The 25,852-nt window shown below is 39.4% G+C and overlaps 2 protein-coding genes and 1 long non-coding RNA gene across 6 annotated transcripts in view; 1 reads left to right on the top strand and 2 right to left on the bottom strand.

Annotated features, from left to right (window-relative positions):
- Window positions 1–1,056: 1,056 nt before the first annotated feature.
- On the bottom strand, window positions 1,057–13,022 carry caprin1b (cell cycle associated protein 1b). 4 transcript variants are annotated; one of them, XM_034685437.1, is made up of 18 exons: window positions 12,924–13,022; window positions 10,716–10,880; window positions 10,524–10,586; window positions 10,332–10,418; window positions 10,008–10,246; window positions 9,811–9,893; window positions 6,451–6,633; window positions 6,281–6,333; window positions 6,113–6,196; window positions 4,348–4,521; window positions 4,160–4,268; window positions 4,009–4,070; window positions 3,827–3,919; window positions 3,411–3,557; window positions 2,926–3,079; window positions 2,126–2,305; window positions 1,687–1,793; window positions 1,057–1,601 (listed from the first exon to the last, which is right to left on the bottom strand). In XM_034685437.1, the coding sequence occupies exons 2-18, from the start codon at window positions 10,878–10,880 to the stop codon at window positions 1,515–1,517; spliced, it is 2,070 nt and encodes a 689-aa protein (XP_034541328.1). In that variant the 5' UTR covers window positions 12,924–13,022; the 3' UTR covers window positions 1,057–1,514. The 4 variants fall into 4 exon arrangements, with proteins under 4 accessions (XP_034541328.1, XP_034541330.1, XP_034541329.1 ...); XM_034685439.1 differs by having other exon boundaries at window positions 2,126–2,302; window positions 12,924–13,021; XM_034685438.1 differs by lacking the exon at window positions 12,924–13,022 and adding an exon at window positions 11,854–12,009 and having other exon boundaries at window positions 2,126–2,302.
- Window positions 13,023–17,781: 4,759 nt separating this feature from the next.
- lmo2 (LIM domain only 2 (rhombotin-like 1)) lies at window positions 17,782–22,924 on the top strand. The gene is made up of 3 exons (XM_034684705.1): window positions 17,782–18,506; window positions 20,791–21,006; window positions 21,725–22,924. Exons 1-3 carry the CDS (start codon window positions 18,466–18,468, stop codon window positions 21,951–21,953), a joined length of 486 nt encoding a protein of 161 aa, XP_034540596.1. The 5' UTR covers window positions 17,782–18,465; the 3' UTR covers window positions 21,954–22,924.
- A 1,187-nt stretch (window positions 22,925–24,111) lies between these two features.
- The window catches only part of LOC117813809, a 71,891-nt gene continuing 70,150 nt past the window's right edge, over window positions 24,112–25,852 (bottom strand). The window contains exon 3 of the long non-coding RNA XR_004631460.1: window positions 24,112–24,237. This is a non-coding gene — a long non-coding RNA (uncharacterized LOC117813809). The remainder of the gene's footprint in view (window positions 24,238–25,852) is intronic.

Consider the following 25,852-nt stretch of genomic DNA (forward strand, 5'->3'; position numbering starts at 1 on the left):
CCCTGAGGAGATAAGGCTCGCAGAGTCAGTGACATCTTTTAAATCTCTACTTGAAACCCATTTTTACAGACTTTCTTTTATGTGATTTTATCTTTCTAATAACTTTTACTTTTATTTTATTTTTAATTTTAGTTTTTATCCAAATAATTAATAGTATTAAATTGTATTTGATTTTTTTTTTTCATTTATTATTTTAATGTTCCTAATTTATCCTGAACATTTTTTCTAATTTTCCCGGTGTGATGTCGTCCTCTTATTCTGAAAACCTCTTGTTGTCCTTCTAATGCTTTTATTTACTTATCCATTTATTTATTTTATTTATTTATCCTTGAAAAACATCTCAACAACGATTTACTGGTCTATTTCCCACCACTATATTGTGTTTAATTGACGTGTATTCCCTTTAACCTCTTGCGGTGCATTTTGTTTTGCATTGTTTAAGTGCCTCCTCCCTGTCGTTCGAAAAGTTTGCTGTTATTGAACCATGCTTTGTTTGTCAAAGCACTTTGTAAACATTTGTTTTTAAGATGCTATATAAATAAAGATATTATTATTATTATTATTATGGTTATGCATACCGTACTCATTTAGGGAACCAGTGATAACAGCCAAAGAAAGAGAGAACGCCTATGAATTTAGCCTGCGAGCATAAATTCGGGGAAAATAATACCCTTTTACGCATGTCGAAGCAAAACTCAAATACCCGCCCAACTCGACAAAATCAAGATTTTAAGTTTGATTTTCTTTTTTATCGTATTCTTAGTAGAATAAAAAATGATTAACTGTTAAATAAACATTGAGCCAAAACAACTGACCAATGTTGAGGAACATAATTGGTCTGAAAAGCAGATTGATCAAATTAGGTACATCTTCTGCCACTATTTCTAATGAACAAGAATTGAGCAGAACAATCATTACTTGACATTATGGCAGCCACTATGTCATATTAGGCCAAGAGATGGTGTAATATCATCTTATTTTTAAACAGTTCAGAGAAAACAGGGTCAAAATTTCTTCAATGATAATTAACTGTACAGTAGAAAACTGAGGCAGAAGCATGGGTATGCAACACAACTTTATTGAAACTCTTGAAGCAACATCAATTTACAAACAAGGAGACGGGAGCTCTTAACATAAAATCCTTTTTTGAACCAAAATGACAGAAAAGAACTGAGAGAGGGATTAAACTCCCAAGGATTGGACCAGCAGTGGCAGGTGCATTTTTTATACAAAAAATAACTTATGAAATCTTTCAAGTTTACAGGAATATTGTCACACATTGCTCATGTAAACCGATGATTAGATTTACAGCTTCGCTTGCGTTTTTCAAATTAAAATGATTTAATTTTTTCAAATATCAAAGCAGGCATTACTTTGATTTAAAGACAGGAAAAATACCACTGATGAAGAACAGAGAGAAAAAAACATGAGTGAGCTGGGGCAAATGCATTCTTGAATTTAGAATTTTCAGTGTGGTGCAAGTTAGTCAGTCACAGTCATTAAGAAAGGCTTTTTCAGGATCTTATTGCCTGAGTGCTGCCTCTTGACACTCCTCTAGATCCTTGACCTGCCCCGCGCTTGTAGTTCTGTTGGTAACCATCCTGTAGCGAGGAGAGAAAAAAATACATTTTTAGAACCTCCAACAGATGAAAAAGATGACATGAAGCCAGTGTGAGGCAGACTTACCCTCTGATAATTCCCATTCGAGTAGTCCCGAGGTGTACTGAACTGAGTGGGTCCATAACCAGAGTTTTGGGTGTTGGCAAAAGGAGGACGATAACCATCGTAGCCGCCTGCAAGTAGAGGGACATTATCAATGAAACAAGCTGTGGCTGTAGAGATGTGTTCAAACATGCATCTCAGTTTGTAAAAACAGGTGACACAAAGTAATTCCAACATCCATCCCCAACAAACCAACAAAAAAAACCTTCATTAAAAACACTTCGTTTTACTTCATTTTTTAAAGTAATGCCATAACATAACTGACATAAGCTGCATGACTCAATGACATGAAGGTAATACTTCACCAGATAGATAAAGCCAGTAATGTTACGTTTTGTACGCAACATTGCTTGCTGAGGTGAAACGAAATGGCATCATTGTTTGCTGAAAGTTGTGAGCTGACCTCTGAATCCGTTAGCTGATCCTCTGTAGCCATTGATCATCCCCCTGGCGTTGCGAGGTCCACCACGGGACATGCCCCTGCTGTTGTAGAATGACTGAGGCTGCCTGCCGAAGCCTGAGCCCTGTGGAGAAGGCTGCTGATGGCCCCCTGACTGGTCTTGGGAATGAAAGGCACCAACTACTAAAAAAAACATGGGGTTGCATTCCCCCAGAACAGATGCAAGTCAGTATCTCGTTGAGCATGAAGTGTTGCAGTGTTAAATCTGGGATGACTTAAGGCCCTTTTCCACTACACAGTTCTAGCCCGACTCGACTCGACTCGACTCAGTTTGGGTACCTTTTCCACCAGCCCGACCAACAATCACAAACAATGGAGGACATGGAGGCGATGGTGTACTTGCTGCTCGGTCTGTGGCTTTTTGTCGCAGGCCACAGAGAAACTTTGCGTGCAGACATTATACAGTACTGATGTCGTTTTTTAAAAATGGCGGGTTTGATTCCTGTGTTGGGCGTCGCGCTCATGACTCTTCAGTGACGACATTCTCTGACCAATCAGTGGCCGGCAGTCCGTCGACGTCACCTTTAAGTATCGGCTCAGCTCGCTTGGAACCAGAGCAGAGCAGGTACGAAAAACTGGTATCTGACACCAGGTACCGCACCCGTGAAACGCAACACAAACCGAGTAGAGTCGAGTCAAGTCGAGTAGAGTAGGGCTAAGACAAGCCGGTGGAAAAGGGCCAAAACATAGTACAAATCAGTCCTGTCAGTAAAATAATGAGAAAACAGTGAAAATCTGCCCACCAGACTGCAGTTGTTCTGACTGCATCTCCGTCTGCTCCACAGGATGCTGCGACTGGCTGTTGAAGGCTTGGTTGTAGCTGTTCTGGTATTGGCTGGCTGGGTTCAAAGCCTCCGTCTCACCCGCTGGCGGGACCGGAGCGTTGAGGTTGAACACCTGAAGGGTGAACAAGGAGCACATTGTTGTGAAGCCAAAACCAGAGGAAAGGTCACAGGCTCATTAGGATTTAAGTCCATTACTCACTATTTCCTGGAAATAGCTGCTTCTCTACAAACGTTTTCAACTGCATTTTGATGAGAGGGCACTTTAGAACTCTAAAAGTACTTCTTATGGAAGTCGTCACTGCATTACCATTAACGTTAACAAGATCTTTCCAGATTGTCACAGCCAGTGTAGTCTTTTAATTAAGAGATAAAATGATGATAAGCCAACTATTCAGTGAGTTTAAATGAGTTATAGAGAATAAGTGTCAGCATAAAGGCCTTACTGTCTGCATTGACTGGAATGGTGCTGCGTTGACATTGATGCCGCTGCTGTGAGGAGCCTTGGAAATAGGCTGGAAAACCTGCGTTTGAGATGCAGGTGGGAGAGCCGTGGAGGGTGGAGGCTGCTCCGACGACAAGGACATGGAGGTCTGTTGAAAGGAGGAGATAACACTATTGGTATAGAAAATGCATCATGTGAAGCTGCAGAGTGAATGAGGGGGATGACAATATTCTCGATGTCCTTTAAACACTGTTGCAGGTTTTAAAGTTCAGATTTATTGATTCTTCTCCTGATGGAGTGGGGTCTCTTTTCTGCTCCTTTTTCTTGGCTTTTCATAAAATGTATTAACCTACGGTGAAGTACTGACACACATTGGGTATTTATTTGTGTCAAAAAGAGACTTAAGTTCTAGCTTACCTGAATGGGGTCGATGGATTCTGTTGGGGGTCGAGGATCTGGTGTGTGTGAGGTCTGAAACATTGGGGGCGGAGTTGGTGAGACGATAGGGACCTAAAAACAGACAGAATAAGGTTAAATTGTCTCCTTTCCATCAGGGTGTCTTCACAGTCAGTACTGCCTACTCAAGCTCAGTCACTCACTTGTGAGGGCTCAGGTTGGACAGGAACAGTGTTGGGTTGCGATAGCCGGGACTCTGGGTGAACTGAGAAGATTTGAGGAGAAAATCCAGCTGAGTGACATTTTCAAGCACACATTGTCATCATAGCTGATACTCTCACTCAGTAAACGTACCTGAAGGACAGACCATCTGTGGTAAGTCCATGTTTTGAGCAGCTTTCATAGGCTGAGCTGAGACGATGGCGGGGTCAATGGGCTGTCCGTCAAACTCCAGCATAGAGTCCTGAGAAACAGAGGAGTGATGAGCACTGAGCTAACCAGCTACAGTAAACGGCTCATAGCACAAAGTCCTCAGTCCTCACCTGCATGAAGTTATACGTTCCCTGCATCTGTGCCATCAAGTCCTGCACCACCTGCTTCCTGGCCATGGGGTCCGAAGGTGGGGAAGGAGACACTAAGCCCATGGGGTGGGTATCCAGGGAAACAGGGGAGGCTGCAGGCTGCACAGGCTGCTGCTGCTGCATTGCACTGATAGCCTGAGGGTAGATAGACAGAGCATGTGAACTATAAGAAGAGGTGGAACAATGAATCAGTGGTTCGACGCTCATTAGACACTGCTGTTATTCTAACATCCTGGGTTGCAAGTAAAAAGTTCACCGCTTGAAACTGAGACTTACAAAGCCAAACAAGAGTACAGGACGATTGGGAGATTCTGACCCGATCCGTCCTTTGCAACAAACACAGGCTGAGTCTTTTTTGGCCCTTGACTGGTACAGATGAGAGGCCAAGCTATCCAGCGATCCAAACTCTGATCAGTAAACCTCTCCCCATCACCAGGTAAGTGTTTGATAATTAGGATTCAACATCTGCAGGATAATGTTTGTATTTCCAATCAGGACGTTGACAGCTATTGAGATCTAGAAGGAACGTAGTGTTGACAAACAGCAAATATCTGCCCTGTGGCTAACGACAACAACCATGTTGACAGAAAACAAACCTTTTGGCTAAGATTCTTGCTAAAAAATGGAAACTGACCCATGTCCTGTCTTATTTCTACAACCCCGATTGTTGGAATATGAGACAACCCGCTCACTGTCACATATAAGGTTTGACCAAGACCCATCTCCTCTTCAGTTATTGTTTTATTTTATTATTAATCACCTTTCTTTCTTTTTTTCCTTGTTAATTGTTATTATTGTTATATTATACACATTTGTCAAATTCTGTCAGAAAAAAAGTTCATTAAAAAGAAAGGAAACCACTGCCGACTAGGTCTCCCATAAGGTTTCCCACCAACACCTACTCAGCCTTCAACTTTGTCTTTTCTGACAGTAGAGCTTCTACACAGAACTTTATACCACCTCATCTGATCTCACAAACAAGAAAATGTGAGCAAAACCAGGACTTGCTCCAGCTTGTCATTGTTTCCTCTGACACACACACACACACACACACACACACACACACACACACACACACACACACACACACACACACACACACACACACACACACACACACACACACACACACACACACACACACACACACACACACACACACACACACACACACACACACACACACACACACACACACACACACACACACACACACCTCCTGCAGAGAGTGATGAACCCATATTTAAAAAGTTGTCTTTTCCTGAGAAGCTTTGCAGTAAAGATAACTGCCAAGCAACACAACTGTTTCTCTGCAGGATTTCCTCTGAGTTTCTCTCAACCTAACCATCTGAGATGACATGCTTGCTCTCATCATGCAGAAAACAGACAATAGTTTTTTCAGGAGCAACCTGTGATTGACCGGAGTCTCAAGTCCACAATCAAAGGTCCTAAAAGTAATGCAAAAGTTTTGAAATCCCATGAATTTTTTTTTAAAGATGAAAATGTATCTGAGTTTTCTTCTACTGAAACACTTATGACAATACAACTGATTTATGTCCCAGATAGGTAAAAGCTGATTTTAAAAAAGGGAACTTCATTCTTGTAAGAGACCATTTGATGCCACAACACTTTGAGGATATAATTAAACTTAGAACCAGAAGCCAGCAGGTGAACAATCTGCAACAAAGAGCAAGAAAAACACTTCCTGTTTTCTTTGTTCCTCTACCTCTGTTTCCGAGGTCCACTCATCGCCCTGCTCCTTCTCACTGCCACTGTAAGTGCTGTCTGGAATGAACTGTCTGTTTACAAACTGGAGGAGAAAAACAACAAATATCAGCACAATGCAAAATGTATACACAGTTTCAGCTTCAAGAGAGAGGAAAATGTATCTCACCTCTGTTGTTTCAACCGAAATTGGCTCTATGAACTCCTCAATTATTTCAGTTTCTGTAAGAAGAAAAACGTTTTAGTAAAATGCAGAGCTGACCTCACTCTGCAGTGATTACATTAGCATTTGGAAAACAATAAGCTGAGGGCAGCATGACTTGGGAGAACAGTCAGGACCTGGATCAACTGTTTGCTCTTCTGCTTCTGACGATTCAGCTACTGCTGCCGCTGCCGCTGCTGCTGAGGCCTGCTCTTCCTCCTCCTCCTCCTCCTCCTCACACACACCGTTCTGGTGGGATGGGACCCGGTCAAAGTACCCACTCAGCACAACTTGGTCCAAAGTCTCTTTCAGTGCCTTGTCTAGAAGCGGGGAAGTTAAAGTGAGCCTTTTATTGGAAAGTGAAACTGGATCATATTTACGGACTTCACAATAATCAAACAGACAGTTATGTTGTGAGCTTCCTCTATGGAAACAAATGACTGTGACAAGTTTAGCCTTAGCATGTGCTACATGTTAACTTTGTTGAAATGCCTCCAAACACTGCTCTTATGCCTGCTGTATGCCACTCTGTCCCTCACATAAGATTGAGTAATGACACTGAACGTTGTCAGCATACATTTATCATTATTGCTTTACCGATCTGTTCTGACCATACAAAAGTGAGACCAACATCCCTGCCCCAATGTAAACTTTATCTAAAAAACATTAGGAATATATATTTGAATGTAACATATAAACAGAATTTTTTTCATAAAGAAAATGATTTGCAGATCAATCAATGTCAGTCACATTTGGTTCCATAAACTAATAAAAACAGCAGAGTTATCCTGTAATTCATGAAAGTAAAGGTTGGTAAAGTGAAAACATCAAATTCAGTTGACAGGGTATCACAATGCAGTGAGGTCAGGTTTGGTTCATTAGGTTATGTACAACTTTAAAATGTTTCTCACAGCGTTGAGTATTTCAATCCTAACAAACTACAAACTCTCTTTGTTTAACTAGTCTCAAGACCATGGCTGACAATGTGTTCCCACATGGTGGGAATGTTGTTACTCTGACAATGATGCTCTAAAAGCTACGGTCTGGACCAAGCGGCAACCTCCAGTCTCAAACTATGAAGCCCATGCTGAAGTGTTATAAACTGCAGTTCATCGAGAATCCGCTTGAGGCTGGCTGCAGAAACACCGGAAACCACATAGACATGAATGGGAAAAAGGTGATCTTTGCAGCATTAATAAACATGTTTACAGCCTGGTTCAAAAAATGGCTTGGCTCTACGTAGTTTACCTCTCTATCGGCACACACTGTACGGGGGGTGAAATTTTTCTAACGCGATGGTTCAGAAGATATTAAGATTACCAGTTTTTGCCAAATAAGGACATGACTGACTTGACTCCCGGATGGGAACACATAGCTGTTGGCTAGGTGGCTCAAACTCCGCCCCTTTACGTCACACTCTGCCTGGTTGAGTTCCGCATTTCAAATATGGCTGCCGCCGTCGATTGGCTTCAAAACAGCGCTCAGGAACAGATGGGTGACTTCACAGATACTACGTCTATATTTTATACAGTCTATGGTCTGGACCCATGTTAAGAATGTGGTGTTTGGTTAAAATAAAAATCCCTCTATTGATAAACAACAAGAGCAAAACATTAAGCAGCTGTCAACATACTCGGCTTCAACTGTTCCCTCTTCCTGATAAGTGCTCAGAAAATTTGACATCACATTTTTCCGACTACTTCCTTCCCAATTTTGGGGGGAATGCAAAAGCCGAACCCCCAACATGCATCAGTCACAGGAAGAACTGAAAAAAAAAAGTCAACACTTACATCAACTGTTAGTATGATAGGGGAGCACGACATCCCAAACCACTGTGGAATAAATCTACCAGGAAAATCTGGGCTGTGAGTTGCCATAAATACTGTAGTGAGAATTTTGGCTGTAACATTCAAATCTTAAGTCTTTGTGCTGGAACACGTTGCTTAAGCTGAATCCAGAATCATTCCCGATATTACAAGTGTTGTTTTTGTGTTGCTCTTCATCAAGCCTATTTTCACTCCCTGCTCGGCCATCATGCTGACTAACAGGAGATCTCCATCTTATCTGTCAATCTGTCAATCTGAGAGTCAAGTGTTGTGGTTTTGCTGCACTGAACTCACAGAGCACCTGTTCTATATAATATTACCACATCCTACCTGAATAAGATACTTAAATATCACAAACATGCAGTGCTTAGTTCACTAATGGTTGACTCTTTACCTATGGGGAGCCCTAATGTTCATACTGACAACCTTTATTAGACAGTACTGCCAACTACATTACAAATATGCCTGTAGGACAACTGTGACTCTACATGGGATTCTCTGAACACTAGAGGAGCCTTTAAGCTAGCTCAGGCATTTCCACTTTGGGCTCTTCATGCAAAGCAGATCAAAGTTATTTCCTTTACTGACTTTTATGCCTCAGGCCAGAAGTCTGCTTCTGCTTGAATAAATATCACCTTGAGTCACCTAGTGAGCCCTTTTAAGTGAGGTGAGGTGGCTGGCTGGTGTCATTAAAGGGAACTGGGTCACCACCACCAGTATCATAGGGTGGCTTCAGAGATCTGACCAGTGGAGCCACAGACGACAGAGCCACTGGCACCCTGCCCCGCTGCTGAGTCAGGATAAGCCCACAGCGCTCACCCCCGAGCAGAATGCAGCAGTGCGAGTCCTGAGGCCAGATCGCTGAGAATGCAGTACGCCAATATCCCCGAGCCCTGATTATTCACATCAGAGCACTGCACACATGCTGCATTAACACAATACAATGCACATGCTACATTAACATATTAAGACTGATTAATGGCTTGCAGTACAGTATAGAGCTGCACTTGTTTGGAGCTCTGGCTATCTTTATCTAAAGTGTTTTTGGGTCACTTGAAAGTATGTGACACATTAATTATGGCCATCTTCAAAACAATAAAAAGCTTGTTGACGATCACTGTGTCACCATCCATCTGACTACATGTCCTGCCAACAATTTTCACCACCAGCTGGGCATATAAATAAAGCCAGTTTTTATTGAATAAAAACTTTGCTTTAAATTACAATAATGCTGGAAAACATTTATAGTATTTGGATATTGATTAACTTTTTGCAAACTGTCTCTTTACATGCAACTACAAAACAGCTTTACAGAGTATCCTCTTCTTCAGGATTAGGAGGTTTCTTCATAAGCACTTGTCAACAAGAAATTAGTCAGACAATGCAAGTCAGCACAGATTGATTAGACAGCTCCTTTTTTGAATCAAGTCATTTGATCCAATGTCAACAAACATTCAAAAACTGTCTGACCAGTTTTCCAGAGCACACAGATAACTATTTATATAACTATCTGAAAAGACTAAGAAAAGCAGGAAATAACTATAACTGACAAAAGAGCAGCCAATCAGCACCCCTGACTGTAATGCAAATAACAAGTGAAGTAATATTCCCTTAAATACTAAGGTTGTCTGCTTGCACTCCATTCCCAACTTTAATTCCAATTTGACTTACATGTTGTTCCAACCACAGCCTTTTCCTTCCCCTCCATCAGGTCCCATAGGTGCACAGATGCATCTTCATACTGGTCAGCCAACCTGCAAGAGTAGACACAAGTTGATGGATTTCCTTGTTCGGTGGTGAAGAAGCAGAGGAGGAAATCTCCTTGCTTGAGAGATTTACCCATAAACATATCACTGCCTGACACCAACCTGATGTTTTGGTCACGATCTGGGCCCACTAACTTGTAGAACTCATCAAAAGCTGTGAGGTCTGCATCTGTCAATAGCGGTGAGCCGCCAACTCCCTGTTTCAGGTCCTGCCGCACAGTCTCGTCTCCCAGCCGGTCCAAGAGGAACTGCAACTCAAGGACCGTCCTCAGCCTCCTCTGCTCTGCCTCCTCCCGTTGCAGCTGCTCCCGCCGTGCAGACTTCTTCACCACTTTTTGGATCTAACAATCATACAAAAATATGTTTAGTTACCCAGGTACACACCACTGAGAGAACTCAGAAAAAGAAAAAAAAGGTGGCCCTTACATCTTGTCCCATTGCAATAAACGTTTTGTGCAACTCTCGAGCAAATTCCAAGTTATGCGTGATTTCCTGGAACTTGGCGAGGGCCTCCTAAAAAATGTAGGAAAGAGAAATGTCACATGTTTGTAAATTTTGTCATAACCTCAAGTACATTTTAACTTATGGTTGAAAAAATGAAAGCTTTAGTGTACCCACCAGTTGGTCCTGATTAAGACGCTCCCCACTTTCCTTCTTGACCTGATAATCATCCAGTTTGCTCTGAAATATAAAGCACAACAACAGTTTCCTTTTAATAGCTTGTTATAACTTGTATTTTACACCACAGAGATGAATCTACATGCCGTTATCAGGACAGATCTGGACCAAATGTCAGTCTCAAGAACTCACCTTTTTCTTCTCCATGTTGCGGACCTTCTTGTCGATGACACCAAGCACTTGTTTCAAGACTTCAGACTGTCCACAGAGTGAAAAACTACCCATTGACCCTGGAGCGGATCCCACATCTGGGCTGACAGACTGCATTGTCCCATTTGCATTCATCACTGAGGGCATCTAGAAACGAAAATGTGGAGGCAGTGAAGAGATGCTTTCATCAACACAAAGAATTGTATGCATTTCTACAGAGAGTTATACAAAAACAACATAACCAATCAGAATTATTGGAAACCAGTCAGTGCTCAGTAGTTTATCTAAGGACAGCATCATGGGACTGAGGATGCAGCTTACAGTTATTTTCATACTCTATTACCCTGCCAATTGTTTTCTCAGTTAGGTTAGCCAGTTTATGGCTGTACAAATAAATAAACACTTAAAGCAGTATGGTTTGGTTTACAGTTAGTCTTTACATAAAAGCCATTATACAAAGCATCAATTTCAGCCCCCTGGACTCATCTTATCGTGCCACAATCAGCCATTGCTTCATGTCCTCTTACATGGAAATCATTCCGTTTGATTTCCTTGCAAACTAGACAGCTTTGACTACAAAACATGGAACAAGGTATTCAGACAGTGCATCGAAAATAACCAAATTATAAATCAGCCTTCAGATCGCTTGACCTGCAGCTCGTATCTGAACACATAGCCCTGTGAATCACTGAGTATAAGTATGTTATCTACCAAGGTTGCAACGCTATAAGCTGAGAACAGCTTCGTAACGGCATGAGGCCGTCAGACTGAAGTTGTATGCCCGTGTCCCTAGACCAGTTCATCATAGTTAACTAAAGGGATGCCTCCTGTAAACCCTGTATTCCTCAACACAATGTTTCCCCATGAGCATGGTCTACATGGGGGTATCTTCGTCTGCCCTTTCTCTGCCCCTCAGTCTCCCCAGTAGTGCGGTCAGCTCTCCAGTGTTCCCTCTGAGGTTTGTTAAAATGGCCTTGGCCGCACTACCGTTAGCACAGACCATTGACTTAGCATCTTCACGCTGCTAGCTTAGTTGTACGGTAGCTACAGCGACGCGTGCTAACCACCAGCCGGCCGGGGAGCCTCTTCACCGTGATAGCACGAATTCTGATTCACCCACCTTGATGTTTTAAATCCACGGGGGAGCTTTCTAGCGATATGTGCGAAACGGCCAAGTTGTTATTGTTGTTGTGTTGCTTTATAATCTCTTTCACTCTAGTGTGGGATCCGCCCCGCCGGCCTCACCGACAACTGAGACGGTTCGAAAGACGGAGAAACTCTTTATAAAGGCGAAGGTCCGTTTTGGGCTGTCGCAGATATGCCTGATTTATAAAAACGCAAAAACAAATCATAATTGGGCATTTGTGGATTGATTTCGAGACTTTTGTAGTGCCAGCGAAAAAATAACTGTACATTTTAAAGAAAGATTATGCCTGGTATTAATTCATCATCATTTAGTAGTTACTTCTGATCAGGCAAATTGATCTATAGCCTCTTGGCAGAAAATTTGCACAATCATTAGCTTTGATTAGGCTATTCTATGCAATATAAAGTATTTTATTCTGAAGCAGACGTCCCATCATACTGACAGCACCAACATATGCTGGTTTCAGCTGTCACTCTGCACAACCCATCAGTCATGATAACATACAGCTGTGCTATTTTTTTATTTTTTTTTGCACAACAGCTTTAAGTCCAGTTTCAACAGGGAAATGTGAATTTAATACCTGAACATGACTACTACTGGAAAAACCTATATACTTTTAAGTTTAACTTAAGTACAACTTTTATTCTAGCTTTTAATTAGTAAAAAATATATATATCAGTCGAAATAGTTATATCAAATGTAGAAACTAGAAACCAGAAACACACTCACTCACACACAAACTAAAATATGGACTTGTTTGAACGAAAATGTCATCTAATTATCATTGAGAATGATGATGGAAATAATTCAAAATTGTACGTTTCTGTGTACAACAAGAACTGAAAAGCTATAGACACTACAAATAAACTGAAAGTGAAAGTTTGAACGGTCTTGTGTTGAGTCTTTCAAGCTTTCAAGTGCCAATTTGATAAAAACCAGTGTGTCTTACACAGCTAATATTAATATAAACACAAATGTAGATCTGAAAAAGTAGAGTCACGTATTAATAATAAATCAAATACACAAACTTTGCAGACACTTACGCCACAGGCACAGGACTGGTTCCAGAGAGATGACAAAGCTGCTTCAACTTCAGTCCATAATTGTTTTATGCTAATTGCACAGTAGGTGGCGGTAAAGCTCAGTGGTTTATACAGCTTAACAACAACAAAACACCGAGAAAGTAAAACTGTTCCAGGAGAGGATATACACTTATGTGCACTGCATACACTTTTAAAGATTAACTATCATTTTACACGATAACATGTTCAGCACAAATGCACACTGAATAAATGCTGCATATTGTCCCAAATCAAAATAAATTGGTAATCAGAATATTTAAGTTATGTCTGGAAAAGTTCACATGTTTCTCAGTTTTTACCTCATTTTTGAGCATTGTATCTAATAATCATCGTGTCTAAAGAGAAGAAAACTGACTGAATGTGAAACCAGCTCTCTTTTGTTTTGCTAAATACAGGAAGCAGTTAACATGGCTGCATGACTTTTTGATTGCACTGTTCCACTGAAAGTGTTTTCTTTTAGGGATAACGCTGATTACGGGAGGATTCCCAGGGTAAGTGAAGCTCCCTTTCAACGAGAGAGTCATTTCCGCAGCCTGCCGAGTTTCAATCAAACAACAACACTGAACACAGTCCACTGGCCAAGTTCACAAAGAACTGCAGGGTGGTTCCTCTTCTAACCTCTGACCTTCACCATTTGTAATTTTAACTTGAAGTGAATCCTATGGTTAATCAAAATGTATACCCATGTTATAATAATGTGCTATTTAAAAAAAAAAAAATCCACCTTTTGGACCTGACAATGTGGAAAAGCAGCTTTCAAACAATAGCCAACCATCACATTTCTTCAGATTAGGCAGGAAGTGGTCAGGGTTGCTTTTGCTGATCAGTGTTCATGCTATCAAGGAGTCAACATGTCCAGAGTTCTTTTGTTTTAGGAAATAAGCCTGCAGGTCTGTGTCCAGATAATTTATGTATGTTTAACAAATGTTGTTCCACCACTGATTGGGCTCATGACTCTGACTCATTTAACAGGGAATCTTTAATGATTTGATAAAATGGTAGAATGTTGCATGTATTCCCTGCTATTCTCTGCCAAAGATAATCTTATTTTCTGAATGATGAAATAAAGGAATGCTATATATTTAGCATAATTTAACTGACTGCTTCATGCTGATGCTTTTCTTTCCAGCAGTCCTTGAACCCCACATTGCTTTCAACTCCGTAAAGCTCTCAGTACCAATGGACAAAACAGGAAGCTGGACATGAGTGACACCATTTCCTAAAAGGTTGACGGCATTCTTAACCATTTACTATCTAAAGTTGACCTACAACAGAAAAAACATCTGAAAAATATTGCCATTATAGCCTCTAACAGAACATGTGCGACCTAACTGTACCTAGTTTGTGACATAGATTTAAATTGAGACATGATGTTGGCTACTTTCTTGCTTGCAGTGACTTTTATGAGGGCAAAAGCCACAAATAAAAGTGTCACCGCCAAATGACAACAAAGTACAGTTTTTATGTTACGCTGGGAGCCTTGGTTCTTCTATCACACTGAACCATCTGGACTCGACATGTCTATCTGAGAGGCCACGAGCAGGGTGCCATCATGTGTGAGGAAAGGGTAGGAAGTGAATAAAGTTTGCAGTAACCCCCAGGAAAGCTTCATCTTTGCTCTGCATGCCTGTTGCACATCCTCTGGGCTGTCTCTGTTGACTCCACAGGAAGGAGAGGATGACTTGTGTGTCATATCAGAACTGGCTTTCTCTTTTACTGCTTCTCATCCCCCATACATGTTATTTCAGTTAAGCTCTTGAATCATCAGTGGGATCATTCACTAAGACTTAGGAGCAACTAATCACTGTAAAACCCATGAAACTTGATTTAAATTCCAGATGAAATGTCAATGATTCTTTGGATACAAAATATGAAAGGCAACAATTTAAAGGAAAATTCTGCAATGGAGCAAACTGATTATGTTTATAAAAATGAAAACACATAAAACATAGCCCAACTAAGTGATGTGGTCAGTGTATTACACTATGAAAATGCTTAATATACTTTGGCACATTGGGACTGAAGGTTTATTATTTACCAATGAAACAACAATTGACAAAATAATCAACAAGGGGTTTATTTAATAGCTACTCCATTCATTCAGTCTGTTCCTCAGCAATTGGATGTATGGAAATATAATATAATATCTGAGCAATGTGCATTTGTGTTAACTAAAAATGTGTGATGAAATTTCAAAATATAAATTTTCATGACAGCTTGGTTCCCTTTAAACTGAAATTATTGTTATATGATTTAGAACCCAAGATCAGCTACAGAATGGTTCTTACAGCGATATAAAATTGATGAACAATCTAACAGAGGTTAAAAGGTGGTATCATGGCTTCAGTGTGAACTCATAAGAAAGACACTATAGCATTAACAATGTGCAAAGAAAATTGGAGAAAAATCATGTCCCCAAAATGTTTTCTATGAAGGACATGCAGCTTAGCATTTTATCTCTGTCAGGCTGCTCCTCTTTTTGTACAACTGGCACCACACAGTGCCATGTTCACCCCTGGGCCATCTCAGCCTTGTGTTTATCCAGCAAGCCTGCACAGTCCAACTATCGTCTAGCCCAGGGACACATTTAGCCTGAATTTAGAGTTTAACTGCGATCCTCTTTTGGTTGCATCTGTCTGAGGAGCTGAGTGAGGCTGCTGGAGTCAATGTGCTTTATCTCTCTGCCCAGTCCAACTGCTGTGTGTGTGTCCCTCCCTCCTGCAGGCAGACCTGAGGCTCTGGCAGCAGATAAGAGGAAGGGCCCACAGTCGCTCTGGTTTGAAAAGGAAAGGCTGCAAGGACACCAACAATGTGGGAATATCATTGCATCCATTTACCACAACTTTAAATGGAGCTTGTTTTGGGATAATTGATAACACCTTCTCTTGGCCAATACTGTTTAAGTCAGTATGTCTATTTTGTGATCCAAGTGCTAATTTAAATCAATCAGAAGGAAAACAACAATGAGAACATACTGATAAGTGAAATGTATCAACTTTCTTTGTTGACATAAATCCTGGATTTTATAAATGATAACAATAACAGAAACTATTATTTGAGAACTAAAGGTCAATATAGGAGTGTTTCCTGTTTGACTTGTATTGCCTTGATATACTTAAATACATGTGGAAGACATTTTTACCTTTATGCTTCATGAAATTAAAACTGCAGTTACTTCTAAACCAGAAATATATCATTATATAGTGTTATAATGTTGTGATTCCTTGACAATGAAATAAAGTGTATTTTTAATTAACTCCAACCCTACCAAAGGCAATATAGTACTCTGCTGTGCACAAATCACACTGCAAAATTACCCATTTATGAACACAAAGGTCGAAAGACGTGAGTGCCTTTCCTGTTCCTTCATCAATGTATTAGAACCTTGTGTAAATTTCATCAGAGCTTGCACAAAGCAGGTTTAATCACCCACATAACTGAAAACATAGAGGCTCTTTAATAAACAATAATACAGCCATTAAACATAATCCATTTAATAAGATTATTATATGTTTGGTGTGTTAATCAAAGAAGCTAATGGCTTTCCAGGAACTGTAGAAGAAAAAGTACAATCATTCCCCATGGATTGTTGTGGGAAGGAGGTAAAAAGTCACGGAAAGGAAAACTTTACACAGTATCTCAAAATTAAACTTAGGTAGTGTGTCAGTAAATGGACTAAGTATGCTTCACCACTGTTATTATTTTTATCATTATTTTAATCATTATTATTTGAATCATTGCTTTAACATTTATTTATCTTATTTAATTATTTATTTCTTGTATTCATCTGATCTTGTTAACGCTACCTTATTTTTAACTTTTCTTTCCACTCTTACTTTTTTTAAGAGAGAGAGATATTTAGAGATATGTTTTAGAAGTTATCAACAAAAAGTTGTTTTATATATCGACCAAGTGATCTTAAAAATGAATAAATTGAGTCATTACTTAGAACTTATAATTGCTCAGCAAGGGGTTCCTAATTAGAAAGAGGTAGCCCTTCATAAGTTCTTGTTTAACTTTTGATACACCCCACATTCAGAGCAAGACTGATCCCCCCTAAATGCACCACAGAATGCCACAGGAAGTCATTCCTGCCTGTGGCCATCAGACAGTACAAGTCCTCCCTATGATGACTGAACTATATTCTGTCCTCTGTGTAATAACGTGCAATACTGTGCATTATCCCTGCCACTTCAACATCCTGTACATAATACCTTAATTCCCAGCACTTTTGTACATATAAAACTGTAACTATTCTGCATTTCTGTACTTATTATTAATCCAATTTATATGACTTAATTCGTATTTATATCTTATTTTATTCCTTCTTTCTATTCAAATTTTGACTTTTTCATACTGTGTAGTCTGGCTTAGGCTAATTTAACTTATTTCATGTCATTAAAAGTACTTCTATACATTTCTTTGTACAGATAGTATTTCTATTTTTATTTAGAATTTTTGGATATGTGTTTAGGTTTATATATTTATTGCCCTGACATGCCCTTCATGTTATGCTCTTACTCTCATGTTAAGTACCAGTGTTCCATTCACCACTTCAAATTCCCTGTGTGTGCGAGCTCACTTAGCAATAAAGCTTTTTTGAATACTGTGTATAAGAGCATTCTATAACAACTAAATCTCCCCAAGAATAAATTAAGTATTTCTGATTCTGACTCTGGTTGTTACAGTTCACATGAAGTACTTGGACGCGTATTAACTGCAGACAAACTCCCACAGGACCCGTGGTAATGAAATCACGCTTCCCCTTATCTTTTGCCCCGTACTGTTGGCTCTTTGGTGAAACAAAGCTTATATATAATGGACTCATTAGTCCCAGTCACGACCTGCCTGCACGCCTGGCTGAGCAGCCTGAGCCGTGTTTAGCTGTCGCTTTAAGACCCATTTCCCCCCATTGTCAAACAGTCGTGAGCAGGAAGAGGGAAACGAAAGCAGAGCGAGGCAGAGAGAGAGGGGGCCTGATGTATTTAAACACGATACTGCTGCTGCCGTGGCTCGTGCTGCTGCTGCTGCTGCACAATTACGGAGAGGAGCACGTGAGCAGCCCTCTCACTTAAATAAATCAGCACGAGGACACGGAGTAACTACCTTTTTTATTTTTTGCTTTGCTTTTTGACCATTTAGTAAAACGGGTCGTCAGAGTGGCCTCAGGAAGAGACTGTATACTTGACAGACATGGAGGTGTCACGGCGGGTTATTGCCTCAGGAAATGATGACAGCGTCCTCCATCATCGCTGAGCTGCTTAGAGCGATATTTTCTTGTCTTGCGGCCATTTCCACAAGACGCGACTGTGTGTCAGTTTAACAGACAAAAAAAAGAGAGCGCTCAAATCCGGCTGCAAGTGGCGTCTCGGAGGCTGTGGGAGCAGGTGCAGCAGGATTTAAGCTCCAGTGTTCCCGCAAGGCAGCTTCACAGGTAGCCGCTGGTTCTGGATGTGACTCTGATACCTTTCATCTGGATACGACTGGTTGTCAGATTTTAGAGATGACATCCACTATAGAAAGAAAAACACTGGAAGCAAATGAGTAAGTAGCATTATGTATCATGTAGTGATAATATTATGTGGGATACATTCAAAGACTTTCAATGACGCACTTGTATTGTAACAGCGAAACTATCTCACGTGCATGATAGCTTGAGGTCAGGGGTCTCGTGCTGTCGGGTGAAAATATCAAATTTATTTCCACTGGCAAATTTTTTCTATACGTGTTTAAATGAGTAAAATTGGCTCTTAGTGAAAAAAATATAATACAATAAAACACTAACAAGAAATAATGAAGTTCCAGTTGTTGTTTTTTTGATCAAGGTCTTTTTTAATAATATATTACAAGAAAAGTAAACAGTAATTTTCATCGTACAAACTTTTTTCTTTTTTCTCCCCTCCCCCCCATGTTTCATTACCAGTACCAGAACATACTTGCCAGAAATCAAAAGACAAAACTACATGTAATAATAATAATAATAACAAAAGATAAACATTTCTACATATATATACACATACATACCTACACAATATACACATACACATACATCTACACATTACACACTAAGAACAATTTCGTCAGCACTTAGAGTTTCAAAGAAAGTTAAGAAAGGTTGCCAAGTGTCAAAGAAATTCTTAATTGACCCCTTTATAGTGTATCTTATATTTTCTAGTTGGACATAGTTCATTACCTCTTACCCAGTGTCCATATACAGGTGGCCATTGTTCTTTCCACTTTTGTAATATCATCCTTCTTGCTAAGAGAGTACAAAAAGCTATTATGTTGGTCTGTTGTTTAGTCAAACCGATGATCCCCGGAGTCACTCCAAACAGGGCTAGAAAAGTACATGGTTCTAATGAAGTGTTACAAACGTTTGACAAGGTGTTAAAGATGGACTCCCAAAAACTGTTCAGTTTTGGACAAGTCCAGAACATGTGCATGAGAGTGGCAGGTTCTTGTAGACATCTGTCACATGTAGGATCAAGATCTGTCTTAATCTTACAAAGTCTTGCTTTAGTCCAGTGCAGACGGTGTACAATTTTAAATTGAATTACTACGTGTTTAAGACAAATAGAAGAAGAACAGATTCTGTCAATTATTTTCTGCCATAGTTCTTCTGACATTTGTTGACCTAAATCACCCTCCCATTTATTCTTGAGTGACTCCAGAAACATGAGCTTATATGTGTTCATCAGCTGATAGATTATACTAATAACTCGTTCTGAATCTGGTTTATGACTTAAAATTTCACCCAAAAGGGATGGAGATGGACATGAGGGAAAGAGGTCAGTTTTACAGGCAATACAATTTCTAAGCTGCAAATATCTGTAAAAATGGGCTCTAGGAATATTACATTTTTGCACTAATTGCTCAAAAGAGCTAAACACATTGTCACAAATAAAGATTATGATGTTCCATTTTTATGTGAAGTGTTCCAATTGTCTTGATTTCACAGTTTCTATTGTCTGCTTTTTTAGGCATACAGCCCCACATTGTATAAAGAGCTTTACCCTTCAATTAAAACCAGCCAGCATTTCAAAACTCAAGCTGTGCATCCAAACATTGTTCAATCCCTAACAGCCTTATTAAAAGTCTGTTAGAGATGGCAATAACTGGCTGAATTTGGGGAAATGTGTTTAGGATTCTGCACAAGAGAATTACAATATTTACATTTTAATTAAGAGTTGTAAAAGAAAAGTGCAGGGTAATGGGTGTTGGATATGCCCCTAAACATTGTTATGGTTGATATAAAGAGAAGGCACAAGCAGATGCAGATATTGAAGGCTGTGATGTTATCAGACTGTGCAATCAAAGACAAATTAAAAATTGAATTGTGATGGATTACTGACATAGCATTTATCTGGTGGCTTCTAATTATATCAAATGGCTCCCTCAGGTGGACAGCATCAAATGCATTTAAGAAATTATAGGAAGATAAACTGATTAGAAGTCAAGGGACTATCAATTTGCATGTCAAGCTCAAAAATAAAGGCTTTATAGTAAGTTAATATGAAAATTGAAAAATACAGACATGTTTAATGATATTCTACCATAGTAAACAATGATTACATTACTTCACAGATAAAACTGAATCTTTGAAGTTGGCAACAAGTGTAATTTTTGAAAGCTTGAATACCAAAAAATCAGTTCCACATTTTCTGCTCTTTACCATGATAGTCAACAGTAAACTTTTTTTTGTTTGGAAGGCTTGGCGTCAAGAAATAAACAAGAAAGAGGAGTCACTAGTTTTTGCATTTTTTTCTTACTATTTCTTGTCATTTTAGCGAATATGAGATTTTTCTAACAAGTTAAATTTTTCCGAAAGGGAGCCGGTGGATGAGGTCCTGCAGATGCCCCCGTCTCTGCTGACATGTGGTGGGTGTCAGCAGAGCATCGGTGACAGGTTCTTCCTTAAGGCCATAGAGCAGTACTGGCACGAAGACTGTCTGAGCTGCGACCTGTGTGGCTGTCGGCTGGGGGAGGTGGGCCGCAGGCTCTATTACAAACTGGGGAGGAAATTATGCCGGAGAGACTACCTCAGGTAGGTGTCGTGGTGTGATGTGGTGACATCAGAATTTCATTAAGATGTTGTTTATTTGTGTTATCACAAGGAGAGATCAACAGTTACCGGTCAGTGTGATAACAGTAAGTGAATAGAAGTCTGACTATGTCCTGTGTTCTTTTTTACTCTTCTTAGATATGAAATGTAACAACATTTTAGTGATTAGCACCAGAATAAAGTTAAATTAGCTGCAGACCGACAGATTATACACACATACTCAGTACCAAATGCAAGATCCCCTTAGGGCTTATGCATAATAACAGCATCATGCATCATGTCTTATAAATGGGCTCTGTGTTAACATCTTACAGACATTTCTTATGTTGATTAATAATCACTCATTTATTTAATCCTAATCCTGCTGTAACTCAGGATCATTGGGGCCAAGTTGTGTTATGTCTGTTGTACTATCTATATTTTGTAAACATAATTGAAAACAAATGTTTTTAAAAATGGTCAAAGATGGCTAACAGTTAGGCATTTTGGTTGATGATTTCTCACATTCCACCTGCAGTACTTGTAAGGGCTACTATTTGGCAGCAGCTCACACTCAGGGAATCAGTGGTTAAAAGATGGTAATCACTACAGTAGTTAAAAACTCCCACCTGATGGACTCCTTCAAGCTTCACGTCACAGAGAATGAGTCCTGTGTACAATTTTCCACTCAGTATAATGTTTATATCTTCTCCTCGTGCAGGCTGTTCGGTCAGGACGGTCTCTGTGCGTCCTGTGAGAAGAGGATTCGTGCATTTGAGATGACAATGCGTGTGCGGGACAAGGTTTACCATCTGGAGTGCTTCAAGTGTGCTGCCTGCCAGAAACACTTCTGCGTGGGTGACCGCTACCTCCTCATCAACTCAGACATTGTGTGTGAGCAGGACATCTTTGAGTGGACCAAACTCAACAACAACAGCAGCATGGTTTAGCATAAAATATCTTGTTCATCAAAGAGGAGTGTCACTCTGCCTTTGCATCCTGGCTTTACAGGGAAGTTACCTTCCTTGCTGCCCGGCAGGATTTCACATGCTTCTGATATTGATGTGGGATCATTTGAACTCAAGAGACGCTACATCTCTGCACTTCTTCCAGATGGAGACTGATGAAGACTGCACCAGCAATAACAAAAAGCTTTTCATCAGAGGCTTCATAAATGCAAAAAAACTTTTAACACTGAAAACATTTAATCATGCAATAACAATAGTTGTTTTGTTACATACACTGGAATTGTAGAGGATTTCAATAAACTTATACTTAATCTTTGTCAAGATCGTTGTAGTCAGACTCTGTTGCATCGTCTCAGTCTGGTCTGAAAAATTCAGGAAGAATTTTAGTAACAATTTATTTTGTGGATCTGTTTTTTTGCTGAAATTAATTCATCTATTAATAAATAAAATAATACAAAACAAACAATTAATCTTCCTGCTCACCACTGTTTATGGGGGGTAAAAGGTCTTAGGAGCAAAATAATTTAATTCTAAGTGTAGGGATTTATTGAAAGGACTGCTTGATTTTTCATTCATTATAGATGCACAGACTGAAACACACCTAAGTGAGATGGTTAGTCAAAATAATTAGTAAGTTCTCACAAGGAAAGTTCCATATAAAATTATGGCGGATTGAATAAGAAATTGCAGACCAGTAAAAATATAATTACTTGATTTCATATAAGTTTAATGAAATATTCATGCCATTAAGTCCTGATCTGTATGATTGTACTGTTTTACCAGGTTGAACTGGTGGCGCCCTCTAGTGATTGAGGGAACTCATGCAATACTAATTTTACTGACTTTGCAGATGTGTCTCTTTTGTAACTGTTACAACTCCCTGGAAATACACCTTGAAATGTTTTTTTACTATTTACTTGTCAACTTAATAAATAAATTCCAATTTAAATAAATAATAATTTTTCACGTCTTTCTTTGAAAAATACTAAAATAGATCCATTCAAATAAACATTTTGGACAACCACAGACACACAAGTTGTATCCTTAATTGTTGTATAGTCTTATCAGTTTTTATTACACTCAGGAGTGATAACTAAATACCTTGATATTTGAGTGATCAGCAGAGAAAGGGTGTAAGTCATAAGGTAAGTAGTTGCAGGAATTCTACACAACACAATGCTTAACCCTCCTGTATTTTTTCATTGGCAATAAATATAATTATTCATCAACATCACTTAAAAAAAAATCTAAATAAAATAAAACAAAATCTATATAATTTAAAACTCTTGTATTTATATTTAGGTCTTTCCACAAGTGCAATATCATCATTGAAGCATGATCTGTGAGGATTAAAGAACACTATTGCACTAAATATTGATTTAAATGGTTAGTAATGGAATTAGTAATGAGATTTAAAAAATGTTTATAGGGATTTTTTTGGGTTCGGACACTTTTGGATAATTAAATACCCAGGAACATTATTGATCTTCCTGAGAAACGAACATAACAGGAGGGTTAAAAAGGAGGACTCAACTGGCAATGAATAGGCCCACATCTAACAAGATCGAAGTAAAAATTGCTTCAGACTTGTTTAAGGGGCTTTCATAACTCTTTTTGCACCAATAGCAAAATGTTTTAATTGCTTTTGCATGATGCAGTTGTATTACTTCTTGCAAATATAAATAAAAGCATGTTTCATGTTCTTGTTACTGTAAAATAACAAGTTATAGAGTTAAAACACAGATAATAAGAGAACAATATGCAAACAATTTAGACACAGATTTGGCCTGTAAGAGAAATAAATTGGGGGTTGGTTTAATATATCAGTAGATCATTATGTTGAAGTATTTCCTGTCCTTTTTCCTTTATTAGATGAGTGATACAGTTCGCTTTCTAGCCACAGGGTGTCCCTCTAAGCAAAAAAATCTCAACCACCAACTCCAAAGTAAAGCAGGTATCAGGGTTTAGTCCAGTGAGCCGCTGAATGTCATGTGGTTAATTTGTTGCAAATCTGTTGGGGATTCAGCTTCGTCTCACAGTAAACTCATGTGGTTAACAGGGCAAAAAGAGAATCAATCCTACAGAAACGACACAAACTGGCATTAATGAAGTCATGATGTTCATGTACCTTTGCTCCCTCTGACTTTTTCTAAGCTGGTGGGCTTCAGTCCTCTCTTCATGTCCTCCATCTGTCAGCTCACTCTGAAGCAGCCACAAGGCATGCTTCTGCAGTGCCATCCCACCACCTCCTGCCATCCTCAGTTATCTTTACAGGCAAAACAGCAATAATTGAATCCATAAGCTGCTCTTGTGTGTACCGCTGAGAACCGCAGTGTTAAACACCCTGACTGGCGTTAAAAAAGCGATTAAAAATATCAGCATGAAATGATTTCCATAAGGAGGTTAAATGTGGAAACACAGAAGCTCCAGGATGATGTCACACCCTGACAACAGGTTTTTTTTTCTTTCAAAGATGGAGGAATTTAGAAACACACCATGTTAAAACCCACCCAAGCTGAGATGACGCTGTCGCTGAAAGAGATACTCATGGGGATTCTAACAAGTCTTCCCACATTAGAGATGGGAATCTACAGTTTAGGCGCACAGAGGGATGCTGCGCCTTTGCTTGTTTGGAGGTCTGCAGATTGAAGAATCTTCAGTGTGGCATTAAGCAACGTCTGAGGAATGAATGTGTTGAAAAAAATCTACCACACGGCGGTCTCAGCAACAAATCAGCTCCATATTGAACACCAGGCACAAGATATGAGTTGATGAATTATATGTCAGTGGAATAAGTGTGGAAAATGTTGGCAACAGATCAGCAGTCTATAACATCTTCAATGCTGGTGACCAGTTTGGGCAACTTAATGAAAGTTAGTAATTACTTTTACCAGTTACTACTATCAAAACATGACTGAGTTACTGCATTATGTAACTTCCGTGTCACTTCTCTTTTTATTATTATTATAAAAACCTTTATTTAACCAGGAAATGCTCATTGAGATTAAAAATCTCTTTTCCAAGAGAGTCCTGGCCAAGATAGGCAGCAGCACAGTTACAGAGTTACAATTTCACAATAGACATAAATACAAATAGCAGATGCATACAACAGCTACAGAACAGGTACCTCCAGAAAAACAGCATGTCACATTTAAACAAAACATCTTCAGACAGATGTTTCAGCCTCCAAGTCGTTTATGGACCGCTTAAAGGCATTCAAAGATATCATATCAGACAGTTTTAGATCCTTCAGTACAGTGGTAATCAAAGTGGGGTCCTGGGACCCCTGGGGGTCCATGTACCATAGCGTGGGGGTCTGTGAAATAATTCAAATACATTTCTAATAAATTATAAAATTGTACTGTGTCATTAAAAACAGCATATATACCATTGTTAGGATACCATTTAGTGGCTCGGAGGGATATGTGAGTCTTGCTACTGTTAATTTTCTGAAAGCTTTTAAGATCAATTACTTGAAAAGTATAAATGCTGTCATGTTGAGTCCACAAGGAATGAAATGACCCTCCGTTTTAATATATAGAAGTGGTATTTACATGATTCAAATTGAAGTGTTATCTGTTTATCACTATGGAACAGGTGTGAAGTATTTATATTGATACGTTTTACAATACAAATAGTTCCAAGGGCATCTAAGAGTGCAAATGGTAGTAAGCATGTGCTTAATCTATGTTACAATTATTAGGGGGTCCTTGGAAAATGTTCTCACCTGTAAGGAGTCCCTGGCTCTAAAAAGTTTGAGAACCCCTGCTTTAGTAAAGCATTCCAGGTCGAGGGAGCAGCAAACCTGAAGGCCTTTTTCCCAAGTTCAGTCCCGACCCTCGGAACAGACAGTATTAAAGGATCCTGAGATCGAAGATTAT

The sequence above is a fragment of the Notolabrus celidotus genome, chromosome 6, assembly GCF_009762535.1.
Source record: "Notolabrus celidotus isolate fNotCel1 chromosome 6, fNotCel1.pri, whole genome shotgun sequence".
NCBI classification, from domain to species: Eukaryota; Metazoa; Chordata; class Actinopteri; order Labriformes; family Labridae; genus Notolabrus; species Notolabrus celidotus.

Bases quoted from the DNA above. Each gene is read 5' to 3' on its own strand.
- caprin1b (XM_034685437.1), bottom strand. From the start codon at position 10,880: ATGCCCTCAGTGATGAATGCAAATGGGACAATGCAGTCTGTCAGCCCA. The intron at 10,419-10,523 runs GTGGGTACACTA...TACATTTTTTAG, and splicing joins GTCTTAATCAGGACCAACTG to GAGGCCCTCGCCAAGTTCCA. The intron at 1,602-1,686 runs GTAAGTCTGCCT...TCCTCGCTACAG, and splicing joins CGAATGGGAATTATCAGAGG to GATGGTTACCAACAGAACTA.
- lmo2 (XM_034684705.1), top strand. From the start codon at position 18,466: ATGACATCCACTATAGAAAGAAAAACACTGGAAGCAAATGA. The intron at 18,507-20,790 runs GTAAGTAGCATT...TTTTTCCGAAAG, and splicing joins AAAACACTGGAAGCAAATGA to GGAGCCGGTGGATGAGGTCC. The intron at 21,007-21,724 runs GTAGGTGTCGTG...CTCCTCGTGCAG, and splicing joins TGCCGGAGAGACTACCTCAG to GCTGTTCGGTCAGGACGGTC.